The sequence below is a fragment of the Copidosoma floridanum genome, unplaced genomic scaffold (assembly GCF_036245765.1).
Source record: "Copidosoma floridanum isolate Cflo_tuat_1 unplaced genomic scaffold, Cflo_Japanese_pri ptg000011l, whole genome shotgun sequence".
Classification (NCBI taxonomy): Eukaryota; Metazoa; Arthropoda; class Insecta; order Hymenoptera; family Encyrtidae; genus Copidosoma; species Copidosoma floridanum.
This window is the reverse complement of record NW_028321888.1, coordinates 8,230,155-8,251,946: the sequence shown is the minus strand read 5'-3', so window position 1 is coordinate 8,251,946 and position 21,792 is coordinate 8,230,155. Positions and strand designations below refer to the sequence as shown.

The following is a 21,792-nucleotide window of genomic DNA, read 5'->3' as shown; positions in this document are numbered from 1 at the left end:
GTTTCACCGCCTTGGATTCCAAGTTTACATTCAGCATCTGTTTTTGACTTAGAGAAACTATGGGTTTGAATCGTACACCATTGTTAATCTATTATAAAATTGTTGTACTCGTCCGCTGTAGTCATTAATTGCTTCGCTGTCTTGTATTATTATTTTTAATTTTTCCATGAGCTAGCCCGCTTTGTTAAAGCTGCAGTATCTATTTGATAGCTCTTGAATGAACTCTTCAACTGTTCTAAACTGCGTTAATCTTGGAGCGAAATGTTCCGCTGCTTTTTCCTTTCAGTCTATTCGTGAGGGTGCCAAAAAAAAAAATTTGTTTTCTGGTCCTATTGCTTGTGCAACTGTTTGCACCATTCCCTCAAACAACGGTAGATTGACAGGGTCCCCGTCGAAGTACGGGATGTTACCCGTCATATTATATGGCTGAGCGTGGGCAGAATGTTTTGTTGCTCGTTCTGCAGTCTGCGTGGGTGGTTATGGTTATGTGTAGCGTGCGTATCTTCTGTACATTGAGCCATGGTAGGTGTTATGTAACCCCGTAGTCTATTCCTTTTTGCATCAGAATCGGCCCAACTTATGTAGTTATCAGTTAGTGGTGGTACCGTTACCATAAACGCGGCTCCCTTCATTTTTTCGAGTTCCTCTTTCATATTTCTTATTATGTCCCGTAGCTGTTAATTATGTAAGTCTTGTATTCTGGGGTCTCTTGACTCTTTGTATTCGTAACAGAATGCAATGGAATTCAGCCACTCTGGTTTCTCTAGCATGCCCCATTGTATCCATAACATATTTGTTTTGTCTGTTCGAGCATTTTTTAGTTCTTCTCATATTTCGCTCGCTGGCTCATTCGCCAAAAAAAAAGACCCGCTTCTTTGTTCATAGCATAAGTTCTATGTTAACCTCTGTATCACGAGATATGTCATTGGGATCCTTACTTGTCGGTGACAAATTTCAAATAGTCTTTGTGACCGCCATGTGTTGCGCACCCACTTCCTGTGCTTTCTTTAACTTTGCTCTGGTCTTAGAAAACAAGCCCATTACTATAGCCTTAGTTTTTTCGCCAAGGGTATCAAGTTTCTCATCCACTTTGGTTTGAGCTCCAATTTCAACATGTATGCCTTCATGTTTTCCTTTCGCTGTTTTTTAATAAAATCTGGCCTGTACATGTTGCTTATCATATTACCCGGTCCATCGTTATTGCTTTCCGACTCATGGGTTATGTTGACGAGATGAATAATTTTTTTTACTTTTTCTTTCTTTATATATATATATATATATATATATATATATATATATATATATATATATATACATATATATATATACACTAGTGGGGCTTTGCCCCCCTGCGCGCTCCGCGCGCTAACCCCCTACTGTTCTAACTTAAAAGGAGAGTCTTTAAATTTCATCTGTTAGTGGGGAGAGGTTGGTGCCCAGAATTTCGTGAGGAAGAAGAGTTTTTGATCTACATCGTTAAGCACTTGTTATATATTTATCAGTAAATAACCACACTACCCAGGAGGTACTATTATGGCACGTTGAGTTTTTTTTGGAACTCTCCGTGATGTTTGCAAATATCTCCATTATGTGGATTATGTGTTTTTATGTGTCTTTTTTAATGTGTATCTCTTTTAAATTCTTTCTGACAAATATAGCATTTTATTTTTTTTCCAAAGTTATGTTCTTTTATGTCTTGTGAAATGATTTCTTGATTTTATAATTATATTACAAATATCACATTCAAAATTTTGATTTGTATGCTTTGTTTCATGAGTTTCCATATTTTATTACCTTGAACTTTTTCTGAAATTAAAAACCAAGCAAAAAATTGCCATAATTGCAATATTTTTTATTATATTTTTCCTTCTTAGCCAAATTTTTAATTTATTATTGAAAATGAAGTATTCTGAAATGTTCACATACTTTATGGATTTTGCAAAGTCATCATGTTAATTTAATTTAAACCAAGATGTTAACTGTGTCTCGTAGTTATCAATAACAGTTTATGTATTATTTTCTTCAAATACAAGTTTTTGTTTGTTTTCAAGGTGAACAGCTAAGTTTACAACTGTATGACTTCTACCGCAGATTAAGAATTCTTGTAATCTCCAAGCTGCTTCCATTGGACCTACATATCTAGCATCAACGTAACTATTAATTCCATCGAATATTTCTTCATCTTGGTCTTTTAATTTTTGAATTTTGATGTATGCTCTGTAACTACTTTTATGTATATAGTCATAAATATATTTTATGCTTTGAATAGATGCACGGAATTCGACGTTAATATGACATTTATATTTCATTAACAAAAATTTATTATACGGTACGACCATTGAATTATCTACTAAAATTCCATCTTTTCTACAAATTTTATAAACATGTTGTTCGGATTTATTATTTCGTCTTCTATATTCACGGTAACCATTTGTTCGAAATAAGGTTACGTTTGTGAAAGATTTGGGGAAATTTTTTGTACATATTTCATCAATTATACAAGGACTTTGTTCTGTATAAGGTCCATAAAGCATGCGTTTAATCACCAATTTTGTGAGCTTCGTATTACCAGAAGAAATTTTAGCTGAAATAATTGCATCAATTTGTTCAGGTGTAACAATTTTTCTATCAGTATGCAAAGTTATTAAAATATGTGCATGAGGTAGACCACGTTTTTGAAATTCTATGGTATACACGTATGCTAATACTTTACCGAATGTATCATTTTTAATGATGTCATCCAAAACTGACATTAATTTCAAGCGAAATAGTCTAACAGTTAAGTTTGGAATATTATTTGGTGTTGTATTTTTAGAAAATTTTAATAAAATCAACTTTAATTCTTTCCAATTAGGATTGCATGTTACTGTTATAAATAAATCTGATCTACCACATTTTCTCATCATAGACATTGCATCTTGATAATGTTTCTGCATATATCTTGGACTTCTAATGTATGTAGATGGAAGTATAAAAAGATTTCCAATTTTTTCCTTTGTCTCAAAATTTTTAGAAATGTTGGATGCCATATTAAATTTCATCTAATAAATCTTGATAACATTCTATTTTTGAATTTTTTTGATTATATCTTAAATAATTTAAACGGTTACATTCAATCATAATGTAAGAATGAAAAAAAAAATTGTTGTGTCAGCCGTCCCCCGTATAATAATGAATTAAAATTTTGTTCATTTGGTCTGTAAGACAGTCTGTAAGAATAATGTTGTAACATAGTTAGTTTTTCGCTCTTATTTAAGTAATTTTTAAAATAACTGGTACTCCATCTTAAATCTCCTGAGGGAAAAAATAATGAAAATACCATGGGATCGATAAAATGAGACAGTTTATTTAAAAATGTTTCTTTAGGATAATTATCGGGTGATTCTTTTGGGTGAAACTTTCTGAAAAAACATTATTTTTTTTTGGAAAAATTGATTCTGGTCATTATGATATATTAGATTTATAGAATCCTTCAAAACGTTTAATTAATAAAAGCTTGCAAAAGTCATTCGGAAAACAAAAAGAAATCTGTTTGAATAATGAGTAAAGTATTGATAAAAAAAGAAATTTAAACTAATTTCTTAACAATAATACATATCCAAAAAACGAATTTGATGAAAAAACTACTGATAATATAATATAATAAAAGATTATTATTATTCAGAAGAAAATTTTTCTAAAAATAAGAAATTCAAATCCTCAAAGAATAAAAACAATATTCAAATAGAAGTTGACAATTCAATGAGTAATCATACTGAGCCTAAACATTTCAAAAACTCACTAGATAATAGTTTATATCAAACAGATGGCTATGGATTGTTCAAAGTTTTTTCTCTTTTTTTTACAATAAAGACTATCTTCATTCTAGACCAAGATTAATGATAGTTTAAAATGTCATGTACAAATGGAACTTTTACGTTGATTTTCTTGTTGGAAATGAATATTTTAAAAATGTAAAGAATTCCGAAAATTATTTTGAAATAATGAATAACTCAGGGACTTACGGTACGTCAATTGAAATACAAAGTTTTGTGAATATAATAAATCTACACATTACAATTGTTATTCAGAACTCTATAAACATGTTATATTTTGGTGATTGTCCACATGATTGGAAATTGAACCTTTATTTCTCAGGAAGTATGGATTCAGGTACATTTAAGTAATTGTGTTATGAAAATACTGGTATCAAAAGGGAACTACGAAATTTTTCGTTTTTTGAAGAAAAAAAAACAAAAAAAAAACTGAATTTAAAGGAGTAATAATACATTTAATATTGAAAATTTAAATCAATTTCTGAATAGTACTCTTAATAAAAATAATGATTTATTAGTAAATCCTGCGTTTTATGGTGAAATAAGTTATAAGTGCATGAATTGTTCAGCAACATTTTGGCCAAAAGAAAGAAAAAAATCAACGTGTTGTCATAAGGGAAAAGTTCGTTTTAGTCCGTATCATATTTATTCTCCTGTTCAATAAAAATAATTTTTTATTATACTTTTGCCATATATTTTGTTTAAATAAAATTCCCCATTATACAATACATCTAAGTTAATTTCTGTTTAAATTAATATTTAAAATTTTTAAGAATTAAAATACACATATTAAATGGAAATGGAGTAAGTAAATATTATTTTATTAAAAAACTTTTAAATAGGTTAAACGTGATGTATTATACTTCTTATTACAAACATAAACTGTTATTAACTAAGTAGTAATGCGTTATTAAATTAATTATGATTTAGAGTGATTGTAATCATTTTGTTTTGCCTCTAGAAATATATGTTATCTTGCTGAGCTGTTAGTATAAAGGGAAAATTTTCATATTTGTATCAAGTTTATTCAGCAATTATTTTAACTATAATTATTTTTCTCTATTAACTGCAATGCATTAATTTACTTCAATTATTAATTTTTTCTAAGGATTCATCGTTCTTTGGCTTAATAATCATTGTATATGTCGCTCTTAGAACAACTCACTATTAGTTTATTGCTTGGAGACAAAAAAATACGACTCAATTTTATGTTTCCAGTAAAAAATATTTCGAGCCATGAGCTATATGTAAGAATAGCAGATAAAATAAGTAATCTTTTATTTTCTTATTTTTCATCTATTTGCCTCCTTGGTGGTGTGGAGAAATCGATGAAAATAAATATTTTTAGAATTAAGTAAAATTAAAATTTATTGTTAGTAGGGGTAATTTATACTTAATAGAAAAAAGTTGTAAGGGGACAAAAAAAATGGTGTGGAAAGGCTTTAAGAGACAAGAAAAATAGTGTAATGGGTCGGTGGGGGGCTGTGGGGGGACAAGAAAAATTGTGTGGGGGGTCACAACTTTATCTTCGCCTAATAAGTGCCCCCTTTATCTTGCCTCGGGAGTGAGTAATAAAATTTATTTTATCACAAATGTACTCACGTGCTCGTCGATATGTACAGCAATAAGAATGAAATTTTGGAAATCATTTCTTTTTAGCACTCGCTGCTTATCTCCTTGATCCTGTGATTATCTGCAATTGGTATTCTAGTCCTGTTGGCTTCCGGGCTGTTGTCATCGCTGCTAATAGAATATGATTGGAACTGTTGTCCTTTATTAGCTCTTTGGCTTCTCGAGTTGTAATCGTCGTATTCTCGTGTTACTGCACTATGTATGCTTTTTGGCGGAATTTTTGAAACGGGTAATATAAAAAAAATAAAAAATTCCGACTCCTACCAGACCCCACACTTAGCACAAAACTGTTACGTGGGAAACAGATTGGTAAGGAGGTGCGTCGCAATAATGATTAATACTTAATTTCTTAAAGACTTTTATTCCAGGTACCACATTTATAAGGCCAAACCGAGCGTGTGTTGCCGTTTAAGGCTTGTCGTGTCCTTTCTTATTATCGCCCGTTCTCTTGCTTTGGTAACGCCCGACTGCCCGTTTGCTGACTGCCTTCTGCCGTGATTTGAGGCTCGCTGGGCCTTATATCCCCTTCTTCCCCTATTTTCGGTGCCCTCTGCTAGAATAGCCTCGTTGTTACCAGAGGGAGTCAGTTTGATATACCCAGCATATTGTACGTTACATTTTGCTATTTACAGATGTGGTGAAAATCAGTCAAAAATAGCGAAAAATGGTGTGAAAATATACAAAAGATCTTAAGGAAGTCGGAAAAAAGTTTTTCTAAATGAGACTAAAATTTTTTTGTATGTGTCTTTGTTAGAAGAGTTAAACAAAAATTTGTTAATACATTGCAAAATGACAAGAAGATATTATCATGGTTAATAATAAACTTGAAATGCATTTTATCAATATGAAACATGTTTTTTTATTTATTTATTTTTTTTATTTTTTTTTTTGTAGCAAACTTTTTTACTTAAAACGGCCTGTATAGTAGATTCCTTTTTTTCTAATTTTCATTTTGATTTATTTCTCTTTTGAGTGTTCAACAAAAGTCTGCCATCATGTTGATGTCCCCACCTCCCTGGACACTGATTATCCATTTCCTTAATATCTTGATGAAATCGTTCTCCTTGTTCTTCATTGTAGTTCTCAAGGTTTTCAGGAAAGTTATTAAAGTGAAAGTGTAAAAAGTGCAATTTGAAACGCATCAAGCAACCTTATTGTTGAAAATTTTTCAACAACTCTTTAATTACATGTTAGTAATTCTAACTCTTGTTATTTTTAAAAAAGTTTTGAGAGGTATTCTTGAAGCTTTGTTATGGTGCCTTTATAATGTCATTCATTTTCGTCAAGAAAATTGCATCTTGGAAAAGAGTACCAATTTGGAGACCATCGAAAATACCCGCTTTTACTTTTGCATTTCTACCCGCAGAAAATTTTTCTCTTTTATATTTAAAACAGGTGCCATATTTGTCCAGAGCTTCGGCAAACTGTTTTATAAGACCAAGTCTAATGTATAGTGGTGGTAACAAAATTTTGGGAGGACCAATCAATGGTTTGTTTTTTATGTTTCTTAATCCTGGATAAAACTCTCTTTTTTTACGATTCTTTCTGAATGGAATGATTCTTTGTATCATTGCTGTCCCATAAACATGAAAAACAAGGATTTTTTGTGAAACCTGACTGTTGATCAGGGACCATAGTTGATATTTTCAAATCCCTACAATTTTTCCATTGATGTTCCGAATAGTTAGTTTTCTAAAATACTATTTGCAAATTTTTATAAGTCTTTTTAAGCTTTGTCGAGTGTGCTATTGGAGTAGGTGGCTATTCATTTCCGTTGTGAAGTAGAACAGTTGAAGATCTCGTTCTGATAAATCAATACAAAACTTCTACTCTTCATTGTTATAAATATTCGGTTTCAATTTATCCACCAACTCATTTGCGTCTGAACAAAAAATCAATGAATTCTCTTTATCTTTCGTGAACAACTTTCGGAATTAATTTTTTCTATTACAATAAACGTAAGCGTTAGTTCCTCTTAACAACAAATTTAATTTACTGCGGTAAGTACTGCAAAAAGGTGGGCATTCTCGATGGTCCCCAAATTTATACTCTTTTCCAAGATGAAATTTTTGTTACGAAAATGAATGACATTGAAAAAGCACCATGGCTAAGTTTCAAGAATCCTCCTTAAAACCTTTTAGGAAATAACAAGGGTAAGGATTACTAAAATGTAATTAAATAGTATACACACAATCAGGTTGCTGAATGAGTTTCGAATTGCACTTTTTATCCTTACACTTTAATTACTTTCCTAAAAACCTTGGAAACTACGGTGAAGAACGAGGAAATCTATTTCATCGAGATATTCAGAAAATGGAGAATCGTTATCAAGAAAAGTAGGACATCTACATGATGACAGATTTTTATTGAACACTGAAAAGAGGAATAAATCAGAATCAGAATAAAAGAAAAAGGAATCCTTCTGAAAAAAAAGCTTACAACAAAAGAAAATAGATGTAAAAGAAACAAAAAAAAAAGATGTCATTTTACATGTATTAACAAATTTTTTTTCAACCTCTCTTATCGAAACGCATGAAAAAAATATTAGTCTCATTTAGAAAAACTTTTTTTGGACTATCTTATGCTCGTTTGTATACTTTCATACCGTTTTTACCTATTTTTTGTTACATCCTCAGTTGATACAGACGAATCATATTATAACTAAAAACGTTATCCGTCCGTCAAATTCAGACAAGACGTATTATTATTATACAGCAAGCTCATATGACAAGAGAAGCTTATTCGTCACTTATATGCGTGTGTGTAATAGCTTTAAGATAAATGTTTCATAATATTCTGACATATAATACAGCCAGCCCCTTTGTAAGAATGCACGTATATATTAAAATGGTACATTATATGTATGAATGCATATAGCGTATCATATGTATGAATGAATAATTTACTTGCGCAATGATTATCCACTTCTAATTACGTTAACCAATTTAAAAAATTGTAATTAACACATTATTTCATTATATTCAAAATTTATTGTAACATCTCCAAAAGAATTAGTTTCACAATTTCTAAACTTACTGTCACACTTGAACTTGTATTCAGCGTTCTTTTATTGCTGATGCAAGCTTTCATCATCACTGACCCAAAAAACTCAATCGCACTTGTCAGAAAAATGCGATTGGTACTGTTGTATTGTTATTTCCCAATATATGAGATCACAACATATAACATCATCGTGCAAGCCTACTGTTTTGCTGTCAACGCAGTCTGCAAGAACTTCGCTCATTGGTTAATCTAATTAAACCAAAGGCTTTTTTTACTCGCTCTGACGCTATGAAAACTCACCATCAAGACCATCGCCACCTGTCCTCTAAAGTTTTAGTCTACTTTTGACTCCCGTGACTCGCGAGTACCTTATACACGTAAGGCATAACGTGTTGGCTGAGGCAACTCGGGTACAGTTCGAGAGCATAAATAATATCGGGCTACGCTAAGGAACGAGGTACAACGAAGGAGGCCCGCCGAAGGTGGTTCTGGTGATAGCAGAGAAAGCAGAAACCGCAACATCTTACAGGCCACGAATTCATTCGTGTAGTTTAAGAAAACACTGAAACATAAGAGAACTCCGAAGCAGTAGTAACAACAATCAGTGATAGATGTAAGTTATTTATCAGTAATATAATTAATATCAGAATCTTGTTAAGGTGATCTGAATGGACTCTATCCAAGAAAATAACTGTTTTGAGTTGTTTTAAGAAATGAATTAAAAATTAAACATTAAGTAAAATCATCCATATTATTTAAATAATTATTTTTTACTTGACTAAAAAGAACAAATAAAGCTCACGAGCTAAATCCTAAGTGACCCACGAATAACACTAAAATAAAACAGTCAAGACCATACTTTAAATAAGTCTGATCATAACAAATTGGCATCCCTTCTCTGTTCTTCAAATCTTAGTTTTGGTCGAAAAAAAAAAAAAAAAAAAAACATTGTTATTATTTAAGTTAATTATTTATGAATAAATAAGAAAAAAAAAAAAAATAAAATAATGCTTGGTAATAGTGGAGAAAACTCGTAAGTTGATGACTCTCTTGTACAAAAGTTTTTAAATGTTTTACAAAGATTAAGTGCGACTAATTCATTAATGTGCATAAATCAAGCATCTCAACACATACCTTTTTATGACGGATACTCGATTCCCTCAAAAGACTTTTTACAAGACGTAGAAAATGTATGAACTCTAATAACAGCCGCTCAAGAACCTATGTACATTCGGACAGTTATTTCTAGACGTAAAGGCAAAGCTCGAGAGAATTTAATAGGTTCTACTTTTGCATCAATTGAGCAGTTGAAAGAACATCTAAAACAAAAATTTTCACCAACGAAATCGTATAATGAATAGGCAGAACTTTTAAATGCTACAATGAAACAAAACGAAACAGTTCGAAATTCTTATCATAGAATAATTCCACTCACAGAAACTATCTTAACAGCCCTTTTGACTGAATTGAATATGATAAACTAAAGACGACACAGAAACCACAACTTGAAAAATTAGCACTACAAACGTTTATTAACGGCTTACCTGACTCGTTGAAATTAAGTATAGCACTTTCGAACCCTAAAGATATCCACGAAGCTTTAAAAGCTGCTTTACTTACTGAACGCACTTGCCCACCAGCATAATTTAGAGATATTTTTCTCGGCCTTTTTCGATGGGATGAGTGCCCATGATGCCGAAAAAGCCACTTATCCGATTTCTTTAACCAATAGTCGATTTTTCTGGTAATGTATGGACCTCCAGGGGCTTTCTTTTCGAAGAAAAGCCAACACCTGGCCAGTTCACCAGGTAAAAGTCACTGTCAGTTGTAAAAAGATTGGTTCAGCGAGTTTAGATGATGTATTGGAAAACATCTTGTCATTAAACTTCATAACAGCTGGGGTGTGCTGGAGACAATCGCTGCGCCCTATAAATAGTACTCATTAGGATGGATGATCTAGTCGTCTGGGGGAAACTTTGCAAGGGACCCACACGAAAAACTCGCACACTGTTCGGTTAGAGCAAACAAATTGAAAGCAAAAAGGTCTCTGATGTGGCAAAAGCTGAAAAGCCTCCTAGAAATTTAATACTAGTAGAAATAATAAAAAAATTTTAGTGAGGACTTCATATTGTTATCTTGCGGTTTTTAGCGATTTTTCCCGTTTTCGAGTTTCTACGATTTCCTTGAAATCCGTTGTCAGTTTAATCAAACAGACTTCAAATTTGGATTCAGGACTTCCAAATACGTTAGAAACATACTCAAACTGGTTAAGAAAACGTTGTTTCTCATTGTTTAATGCTATCTTACGTGATTTTTTACCATTTTTCACATTTCTTTGCGATTTCTCGCCATTTTTTTCGATTTACTAAAAAACTATCGCCAACTCGACAAAACGGTCTTCAAATTGGGATTTAGCACGTCGTCCGAAATACAGTGTGGTAAAAAGTAGGTCTGGTCAAAAGTACAAAATAATTTTGTGTGTGTGTGCCGGTGTTATTAATTATTTCAAAACATCTTCAACTTAAAAATATAAGTTGAGTTAGGAAAATATTACTTAAAGGTCTGATTTACGAATAGTTAATACTACAAATGATCTGTTATTAATTATAAACTTAAGTCGTTGAAGTAAATTCAATAATGCACTTGCCGTTTTCTTTGGATACTTACGTTAAAATTATACTGTAGGAAAGTGATGATTATAACATTTTTTATTAATTAGTATTTTTAGGCGGTAAATAATTTTACATTTAACTGCAGGTGCTTAAGAGCAGTATGTCCAAATTCCAATCGATTACATTCATGCAAAAATTGATGTTAACAAAAATGAAATGGTTTCTGCTTCTAGATATCGTAGATCATCTTAAGTTCTCAATATAGAATAAAATCAGAGCTTTTTAGTGAAACAAGTCTGATTACGATACCTTTTATATCATTGATAATATTATATTTGTATTTGAGTGGTTTTTTTATAGCTTTGTGCTAATTTTACATATTATGTACTGCAAAAATTGATTTTTTTCCAACAAGAGATCTAAAGTACAACTCCGAACAAAACAAAGGAGCTCTTGTTGCATACCATTTAATAGACCTTTTTCATAAACAATCAATTGTGCAAAAACGGTAGAACATTTAACGTCCACCTGTGGATCTCATCTTGTGCTGTGTGAGAGTGACAATTAAATCATATTTTTAGAAGTTTCAGATCAACTGCTTGATAACTACAAAAAATTTTGTTAAATCGTTACTCTCCATGTTTTTTAGCAAGAGAACTAATGATCAGTTGTCAACCACCGCGCTTCACTTTACATATCTTTTGAAAACCTTTATTTTCTGTTACGAGTACTTAGAAGTTAGTCCAACATAAAGTACTTTAGTTTTTTAAAATGTTTTTAAGATAAAATTTAAATTTAAGGCAATTTTCATGAAAAAAAATTAATAATTAGAGGTAGACAATAAACGGTATGTTTAAATATAATTCGTGGGTGATTTTTACCTTAAAAATCAAATATTAATTTAAAAAAAGCTTATTTTGATTATTTTTACAAAACACATTTTTAAAAGTTCTATCAGAAAATTTCTTTAAAGAGTGATGATTTAAATAAATGAACGTTTTTTTTTTATAAAGTGCTTCAATGTCTATAAAAACGGATTCTTATCAAGTAGGGACCACAAAAATCATTTATCTAGGATTTCTCAGTATATTCTATAAATAACGAAAGTATAATAATGTAAAGCCTATACAGTGTTACAAAAGCTTTATTTAGCGTAAATATATAGATAAACATTGCATAGTTAATTTTCATTAGCTGGAGCCTTTCCTTTTTGGCGCCCTTTGATCTGGGCCTGCTCACTGACCGTTCCTATACGTTATTGCGAAAATTACAAACTAAAGAAAAACATTTTTATTGAAACTTTAAGTTTCATATTTTTGATGATATTAAATGTTACGTGTACCCGTAAATAAAATTTTATTTGTGAATCTCACCATTCACACTAAAATTTGAGCAATTAATTAGCTCAAAGTTTTCCAAAAATACTCTAGCTTTCCTTTAACTTCAGTAGAATCTGCTAGGTGGCGTAGAAGAGAAATCAAAGCTATCTACAATAGAATTAAGTAAGTCTGGTTATAATATCCCCGAGCAAATTACCGAATACCACAGTCGTTCACCGGCAGTGCTTGAAGCATCGAGCTGTGAGTCGTGCAGCTGGGTATCCCTACTATTGGTGACACTCTCTGCCTATAGACAAACGACTTACGTCAAACTGATTTTGCTACAATAGCAACCTGGGGAACCCTGAGAAGTTCATGCAGCCACAACGACCTCCTTCTCAGTGGTTTGTCTTAACGGCATACCCACAGAGAAGGTATTTTTCAAGCCCATTTCCCTGACCAACGAGAACAGTTGGTTATTAGAGGAAAGACCCGAAGACGAGATATTCTTTGGTCAGCGTCGCAAAATACCTTCCTCCAGCACGGTCTCCGTATGTGGAGACTCTGAGGGTAAGAGTCAAGCTACCTGTAGCTGGCTCTATCATCAGAATAATAATAAGGAATAGCTGGAAGTATCACCATTGGAACTTTTTAGGGTCATCATAAATATTTACATTCTCATATAAACCATCAATCTCATCGGTTCTTAATTAGGTTATCTTAATATTTTTGTTTTACATAATGATTGTTGGTATGTACTATGTAGAGGTCATAATTAATTTATTTTCAAACACACGTTTTCATTGCAAATTTGATGAGTTTCTTGTAAAATCGCTTGAAAAAAGGTGTTTTGTAGTTTAATATAATAAAAACCATTACCAAAAATTTCAGTAAGTCTAGCTCGATAGTTTTACTGATTTATTAAGTCTAAGTAACCAAATAATACTATTTGTGCATATAAAACAAATGTTTGACGTTTACTGTATTACGATAACCCTTTTTCAGACTGTTTGTTGATTACGATGTGATGTAATATTTAATTTGAATAATTAAATTGAAAACATTAACGGATTAAGAGGTGAAATATTAATTTTTCTGTTCATGGCGCAACTACCTTTGTTGAATTTAATGAGTCTGTCATTAAACTTAAAAAATTACTCATAATATGTAATATAATCATTGTTTTCTACTGGTGTTACCACAGAAGTATAATGAATAAAGTGTACTGCTTTTGAAAATTTTTCTGTTAGCTTAAAAATGCAGTTTTTAAATAAAAGTATTGAATTAACGTAGGAAAAGGCTGTGGAATCATGTATTTAACAAAATCTTGTTGACCATTTGCTAATATTTTTTTCGAAAACTATGTTAATGAAGTTTATTAATTGGTGCACTTCTTAGTACTCCTTCTCAAATTTTGTTGCCTTTTGTACACAAATCAACACGATATGTACAAAACGATACTAAAACTTTTATGTTTCTTTAGTAGTTTAAAACTGTTTGATGATATATTTTCAATTAATTTTACAGTAAATGTTTTATATATTACTGCCCTTGCTCTTTATTGTAAAGATGACATTGATCACACATGCAAATTTTATCGTTAGTGTACAATATATATTAAGATGTAAATTCTTTTTTTTATCTTTATTCAGTAGCTTATGCAAATTGATTGTTTTCGTACTAAAAAAAATGGCTTAGATATTTCTTAAAAACTTGTATGTATAGATATTTACTTAAATGTATTTCATGTTTTCAGACACCCGAACAACTCAATGGGAAGATCCACGAATGTCAAATCCACAAATAGCAGGACCGGTAAATAATAATCTTATTTATTCATTTATTAAAACTATTTGTACAATTACTTTAAAAGACAATTATTTATCTCTTTTGTACGTATAACAAAAATCATTTGAGGACTAATAAAAAACATCGTAACTATTATGTTGTACTAACATTACCATAGTTTTTAAAGTATAAATGACTAACTTTGTTTGAAATAATTGTATCTACTACTGAGGATCGACGTATATATACGTAATTTTAATGTGTTATAATTTATTCATGAATTACTCAGTATCATTTTATTTAAATACTTTACTATCTTTAAATAAGCTCGTCCTAATTCAAAATCAAATGGTTAACATAGCTTTTGCAAACTGCGTTTTTTTTTTTTTTTTTCTTATGCTTGGTATGTATTGTAAATAACTAAATATGATACTAATTATTAATTATAAACATTTTGTTAAGCATTTAAAACTTATCACTATTTCTAAAACAGTTTGAGCTAAGTATAATGTCAATTTTTTTCAGGCAGTTCCATACTCTAGAGATTACAAACGTAAATATGAATATTTAAAGTCGCAGTTGCGGAAACCAGTAAGTACATGCTTTTGTTTTGTATTTCACTGAAAACTCATTAATTTTTAGACTTGTTTTGCTTATAATTTATTTATTTTACAAGTTATTAATACCCTAGTCATTAACTAGTGATGTATTGTTTCTTTAACTTATAAAAATTGATCTTGAATTTGTACATTTTTTTCTAGAATAATGTTCCAAACAAATTTGAAATCAAAGTTGGACGCAACAATATTTTAGAAGATTCTTATCGTATAATAAGCTCTGTAAATAGAGTTGATATTCTTAAGACAAAACTTTGGGTGGAATTTGAAGGTGAAGTAGGCCTCGATTATGGTGGCCTTGCACGTGAATGGTTTTTCCTGTTGTCTAAGGAAATGTTTAACCCGTACTACGGTTTATTCGAATATTCTGCCATGTAAGTAAATGCAAATATTAGGTTTGAGAACTCACTATAATTTATGAGTTAATGTGTATTCGTTTTTTACTTGATGAATAGGGATAATTATACCTTGCAAATTAATCCATTTTCGGGCGTGTGCAATGAAGAACATTTGAACTATTTTAAATTTATTGGGCGCATAGCAGGCATGGCTGTGTACCATGGCAAACTTTTAGATGGTAAGTACCTCCTTATTCTAATGATCACTATGTAAATCTTTTTTGAAAAATAGTATATTTCTGGAGGCCAACTGTACTACAAATTATAAAACACAGTAATACGTTATCAACCTATTGAAATGGCAATTAATATATGCGAATTTTATGTTTTGTGAATGAACTTTGACCTAACTTTGATACTAATGCTGGTAAGCTGTATCAGTTATGTACAATACGTTATTCCGTATCCTATTGTGGTCGTATTTTCAGCGTTCAATTTAATTTGAATCAATTAGTTCTGTATCAAAATTTGAAGCGGTATATATTTATTTTTTGACAAAAGCGCAAGTGTTCGGAAGATATTTAATTTAAGTTCAATTAATTCCTACTCAAGTAAAACACACGTGTTAAAAGAAATAGTGCCAATAAAACACGTTCAATCTTACAATGAAAATTATTATTAATAGTGATTATATACTACTTATGAAACATAACGTGATCACATAAATATAATTATGTCTAGAATTACAAACCATCTTAAGGAAAGTCACTTTAACTGGGTTATTTTTGTTTATTAATTTCATTTTTTTTTTTTTTTTTTTTTTAAATCACAGTAGACAATTTTTCGTAGTATGTTTTCTGCGAAGTCATTAGAATTTCACGACAAACTTATTGGTCGCAACAGCACACTTATTAGCTTGTATTCTTGTGGCAGTTGTGCTTGTTAAGGTGTAACCTATACGTTAGGAAGACAGAAATAATATTGGATAGGTAGTGCCAGGACAAGGACCCAAAGAGCTACATAGAATACACAAGGATTTACGCTGGTATCAGTTTAGTACATAACAGTAACCAGCTCTAAAATGGCACGAAGTCTCAAGCAAAAATACAAATTAAGAACAAGAGTGTATATGTATCAATAGAGCTCTGCATCTGCGCACCAGCCCTCCGATGAATAGTGATAAATATTTGCATAATTTTTTTTTTAGTTTTTAATTGTTGTAAACAACAACGCTCATAGTACTGTTAAATTTACTTATGAAACATTAATCAAAGCATTAGACTGTAGAAAGTTCTTACTTGTTAGATACTTATAATAAAAAAAGCTTATTTTAAAAAAAAGTGTACATAGTAAAATACACAGGGTGACTAAAGATAATTTCTATACCTTCTCTCAGAATAATGACCGACTCCAAGACTGCTAAGTTGGCATGCAGGGACAAAAACAGATAGTAGTGACCACTACAAACTTGACATTATACAACACATACAAATACATACTACATTATTAAAATTGTAAGAATTTTAACTTTAAAAGTTAATTTATAAACTCTATGTATAAGTATAAATTTTTGTGGCTACCTATGAATACATGGGTCAGCGTAAAGTTTCGCGAATCCTTAGTTGACGGGTTCCCGACAGTAGGCAGCCAAACATTCGGTAGCCAAAGTAGGCCCGAAGACTGCCCGAACGCAGTGTGCCGAGAGAAGTAGTATACTATCTATAGATGAAAACACACTATAGCTAGACCGATAGAAAATCCTCTAAATATCAAAATTGATTTCCAAAGTGATATTTTAGATATTATACGTAATCAAACTCGTAGATTACGGAAAAAAGAGTCAAAATCGTCAAAACTCTGTTTAACACCCTTAAAATAGTGTTTAAAGTTTATTCCGCAAATATCTCGTAAACTGTACAAAACAGGATAAAAATAAAAATAGTAGAGTGAAAAATTTCCTATCGATTCGGTCTTTTACTTTTGTTTGGACCAGCACAAAATTTTGAGATAAAAATTAATAATGGTATTTTTGCCCGATACCATGAGAGTCAGGGAGACAGAGAGCGCGTGGACAAACAGTGCACAATCGTCGTCTATATATATGTGTATGGATTTACATGACGATATATATGCATCTACTTAGTGGCAAACGACGTTGGGCAGATTTAGGGCCACCTTCGGCTGCCGAATGTTTGGCTGCCTATTGTCGGGCAACATGTCGAATTTGCGCATGCCCCTCCTTTGGGCCGACAGCAATATTATTCGGTACCTAGCAGTTGGGCTGAATGATTCTGTACGGTTGCCAACCAACTGTTTCTAATCGGGAATGAATACGACAATATGCACACATAATACTATATACTGACTTTACATTGTATATATGTAGCAGAATCTGAAGGTGAACGGCAGAACTCATTTTGGATTAATTACTTTTTTTTTAAATTGATTTCTCTGGTACTTAATGTGCTATTGTCATTATTGATCTATCGTCTCATCGAAGCATTCTGCATGAGTATAAATCGTATATTACCAATATACATATACGGCTATATTCATAGTGTTAACAATAACGCTGAAGGAAATGAAGAAAAAAAAAAAAAAAAAAAAAAAAAAAAAAAAAAAACTATATGAGTAATTCAGAGTAAGACCTGTTTGTAAGGAATTAAAAAAAAACTTTTTGGTCGACATAACTAATCTGTCATTTTAAGTCCTTCATTTTTTATCATTTGTGTTTAAAATAAGACAATTTAAAACAGTTATCTCAAAAATCTCCATCTTATTGAACAGGGAAAAAATTTCATTTTTTTTTTCACTCGATTGAAACCCACGTTTTGCGCCTGCCATTTTGGTTTTTAAAAACCTGACAATTAACTTGTATTTGCCCACCTCAAATGCCCCTCATTAACAAATGTAGAGGAAAATTTTACTTCAATACACTTCATACCTTATTTGTCATTTAAAGAGCTTGAACCCCTCCTTAAGCAGCATGATGACCACCCAAAAATTTTTTTGTCGAAATAATTTTTAAATATTTGTGTGCTCCGTTATTTTCATTTTTATTTATTTTAAATTTTACAATTGACCCACGCTTTTTATAAATTTTCATAATATTAACTCAAAGGCTGTTTGTCACTCTTTAGACCATTTCTCCATATTTCAGATCATTTTTTCTATGTGGTTTTACCTACAAGCTCCAAAAATACTCATTTAGATTGGTCCTGTATAGCTATTTGAGTTTTATTTTGACAAAAAAATGCCTTTGATCGAACTGTTAACCTCTCCATGAGAAACTATTGTACTACATGTAGCTATGTATTCCATTGCCTTGATTCTAGCATCTGATTCACGCAGTACCAAATCTGTTCCATGATAACATGGTTTTATTATGTTCCTACACTCAATGGCGCTTATAACCATATGCCATACGCAGTGCCACCTTTAATTTTAAGTTCATGCGAACTTTTATTTTTAACAGATGATCTGAACATTTATTCCTACAGGACAAAGAGTCCTAGAGAAATGTATATGGCTATTTATGAGACTTCTGACTTTTAATTCATACTAAGAACGGCTTATATGATTTTTTTAAAACTATTTTTAATTTCTTAGTAGTCCTGGATAAAAACAAGCTGGAAACTATTACTTGTATTAGGTGTCTAAATATTTTACATAAGAACTTAAGGTACTATGGGGATCGGGGAGGGGGATGTAGGGATAGATTTCTTAAATATAAGTTTTTTATAATTTTAATCATTATGTAAGTCCTAAATATCACTATTTCTATTGTCTATTAGTGAACTGTGGGAGTTTTTTAATATTTTTAACCTCAAACTCTTTGCTAATAAAATTCAAACTCCTAATACAAGCTCTTAAGGACAGCACTGACTTTATGCTTGTTTTTCGTTGGTAAAAAAATTTATGGTTAAAACATTTTTCTTAATTTATACAGTTTTCTGATACTTTAAATAGATATTTCCAAAAGTTTTACTATTTTAAATTAAGTATATCGTAAATCATAATGTAAGTGAGAACGTCGTATCAAAGTTATTTATAAAATAAATTAGTTATGGATTTGTAAAGTTGGATGAATATACTACTAACTTTTGATGTGAAACTATTGTAATAAACGTCGAAAATATAATTGATGAAAGATGAAAGTATAAAAAATAGTTGAACTTAAATTTTTCTCAACATGCGTTTGAAGAGCTTATGCAGGAGCACCTTGATTTAATTCTATGTTTTAACTCAAAAGAATTGTCATTACTAACATTGATGTGACTCTGCATTATTTTTAATAAAAATTTTATTAAGTCAAAAAATATTAGAATACTTACAAGTTTCATTTAGGAATAACCGTGCAATAAATAAAATCTACAGAAATATTTAACCATATGTAATGAAATAGATTTCTTCATTAAAGACTCCTTAACTCAAAGTTTGCTTGAAATTCTTTCAATATAATTTTATGTTCATTGTAAGACAGTAATGGTTTGGAAAGTAAGTTATTCTGGGATTTTTAAGAAAAACAATAATCAATATTCTAACTTTTTGAAATTCATGGATTATTCAATGAATAGTAGACACAAAAATAATTTTAAAAATTTTTCGTTACTTTACCATAAAAAAAAAATAGTAAATAAAAAAAAGCTAGAAAAAAGTGCATTGAACCTAAGAACTTTGGGTTTAAAAGCAAAAGATTAACCATGGAGCCAACGACTGTTCAACCATAATACGAGATATTTTAGAATCTACTCAGGTGCTCCTGCATAAACTCTTCATATGCATGCTGAGAAGAATTGAGGTACAATTTTTTTTTTTATACTTTCATTGCCGATATTTTTTAGTGAATTATATTTTGGACGTGTATTACAAAAAATTCGCATCAAAACTCAGTAATGTATTGGCAAGTGATAAGAAGTCATTCTGCCGTGCTACTCGGAAGGTAACGGTTATCGGCATATATGGATAAGTTATCCAGTTGTCCCCTTCGAGTATATATGCTCGAAGGTTGTCCCCCAACATCAACGCCACCTGCCATACGGAGGCATAATTAAAATATCAAGAGAAAAAGCTGTGGATGTGAAAATGGCCACTCTAGTCTTCTATGCAAGAAGAGTATATTCTATACTCTCTGGTGTAAGGTTGGCGCCAGCTAGTGCCTAGCTATATAATCCATACACGGATATATCCCCTTACACTGCAGACGTGCAGAAACTAGTATGCAGCTGCAGCACAGAGTATGCGTTTAGTATACGCGTTTGTGTATATACATATATACACACGTCAATGTAATGTAACATAAACTACTTGTATTGTGTTTTGCTAAGACTAGGTTAACTAATTAGTTGAATGATTGTTAAAAAGTTATTAAAAAAGAAAAGTGCTCTTTACAACCAACCAAAAAAAATCCTAAGTACAAGATTTCAGCTTCTTTTCTTTCTATATATAACACCAAGATGTAATAACCATCTATTAGTTAGAAAAAAGTTAATTGATGTTTTTTTAAGGTGCTGAATTAATAAGTTTTTTATGACGAAAGTTTTTCCTATACGTATTTTATAACAGTAATAGTCAGTTTTATTGAAAAAAAAAAAAAAAACATTCCTAATGTGAAAAATGACTTAACGTCCCTTACGGGGGTGCCTTACAATGGTGCCTATGTAGAGTCTACTTATCGCAACGTTACACGGAGCCATCTAACACTGAATATTGGCCTCGTTAGGACTTTTATAGGTTAACTAGGCAGCCTAGGTAGTGCCCAGCTATTGCTGACTTACGATTTCTGATCGAGTATGTGTGTATAGAAATATATCAGAACTTGTATCTCTTTATTAAATAATAGGAAATATTATAAGTATTGTAAATATCGTATGATTTTTAGCGCAGGATATTTTACGCTCTGCATAATTTTCTAACCCTGACATCCCCTCTGTAGAAGACCAAAAAAATTTTTTTTCATCTTTCGTATCATTTTTATTCAGTCAAATTTGTCTTAAGCTTCAAAAATCTCTCCAGTTAATTTCTGCAAGACTCCTTTACAACCCTTACGCCCCCTGCTTTGAGTCCCTTTAAACATAAAAAAAAAAAAACTGAATCCTTTATATTAATTATTCTAACTTTGATGGTGATCAAACCTCCCTTGGAGCCGTTCGTATGATTTAAGAAATTTTTTTAATAAAAAAACATAGGAGTACTAGATAAGAATAATAATAACAGTTTTTATATTTTAACATTTCCTTTTACAATATGTGAATATTCATTTCTTGCATACCAGCCATAACTAAAATATATTTGTTTTATAGTTACACATAAATAAACGAATTTCAGATACTAAACATACTTAAAATTATACTTTATATTTTTTGTGTCATATTTAAGTATAAGATGAAAGATTTTTTTTTTTATTTTACGTAAATGTATGGGGTTTTTTGATATAATACAATTATGTGTATAAATATCATTAACTGTACATATAAAGATAAAATAAAAAAACTGTGGTAGTCATCCATAGTAGCCCACCGCATTTATAAGAAGACATTACTTTTTTTTTTCTTGACTAGAAGAAAAGTAAGAGTGGGACGAGGCTGTTGTGGATAAGCGTATCCATGGTGAGATTAATTATTATCTCACCCAGCTCCTCCCAAGGCATGAACAGTTAAACGCATATC

General features: G+C 31.0%; 1 protein-coding gene across 6 annotated transcripts in view; it reads left to right on the top strand.

The window, feature by feature from the left end:
• The window catches only part of Nedd4 (E3 ubiquitin-protein ligase Nedd4), a 314,193-nt gene that overhangs the window by 240,675 nt on the left and 51,726 nt on the right, over nt 1–21,792 (top strand). For all 6 annotated transcript variants that reach the window (XM_089589946.1, XM_089589950.1, XM_089589949.1 and 3 more), the window contains 4 exons: nt 14,138–14,196; nt 14,695–14,760; nt 14,931–15,160; nt 15,242–15,363. In XM_089589946.1, coding sequence (XP_089446072.1) covers nt 14,138–14,196; nt 14,695–14,760; nt 14,931–15,160; nt 15,242–15,363 — 477 coding nt within the window. The remainder of the gene's footprint in view (nt 1–14,137; nt 14,197–14,694; nt 14,761–14,930; nt 15,161–15,241; nt 15,364–21,792) is intronic.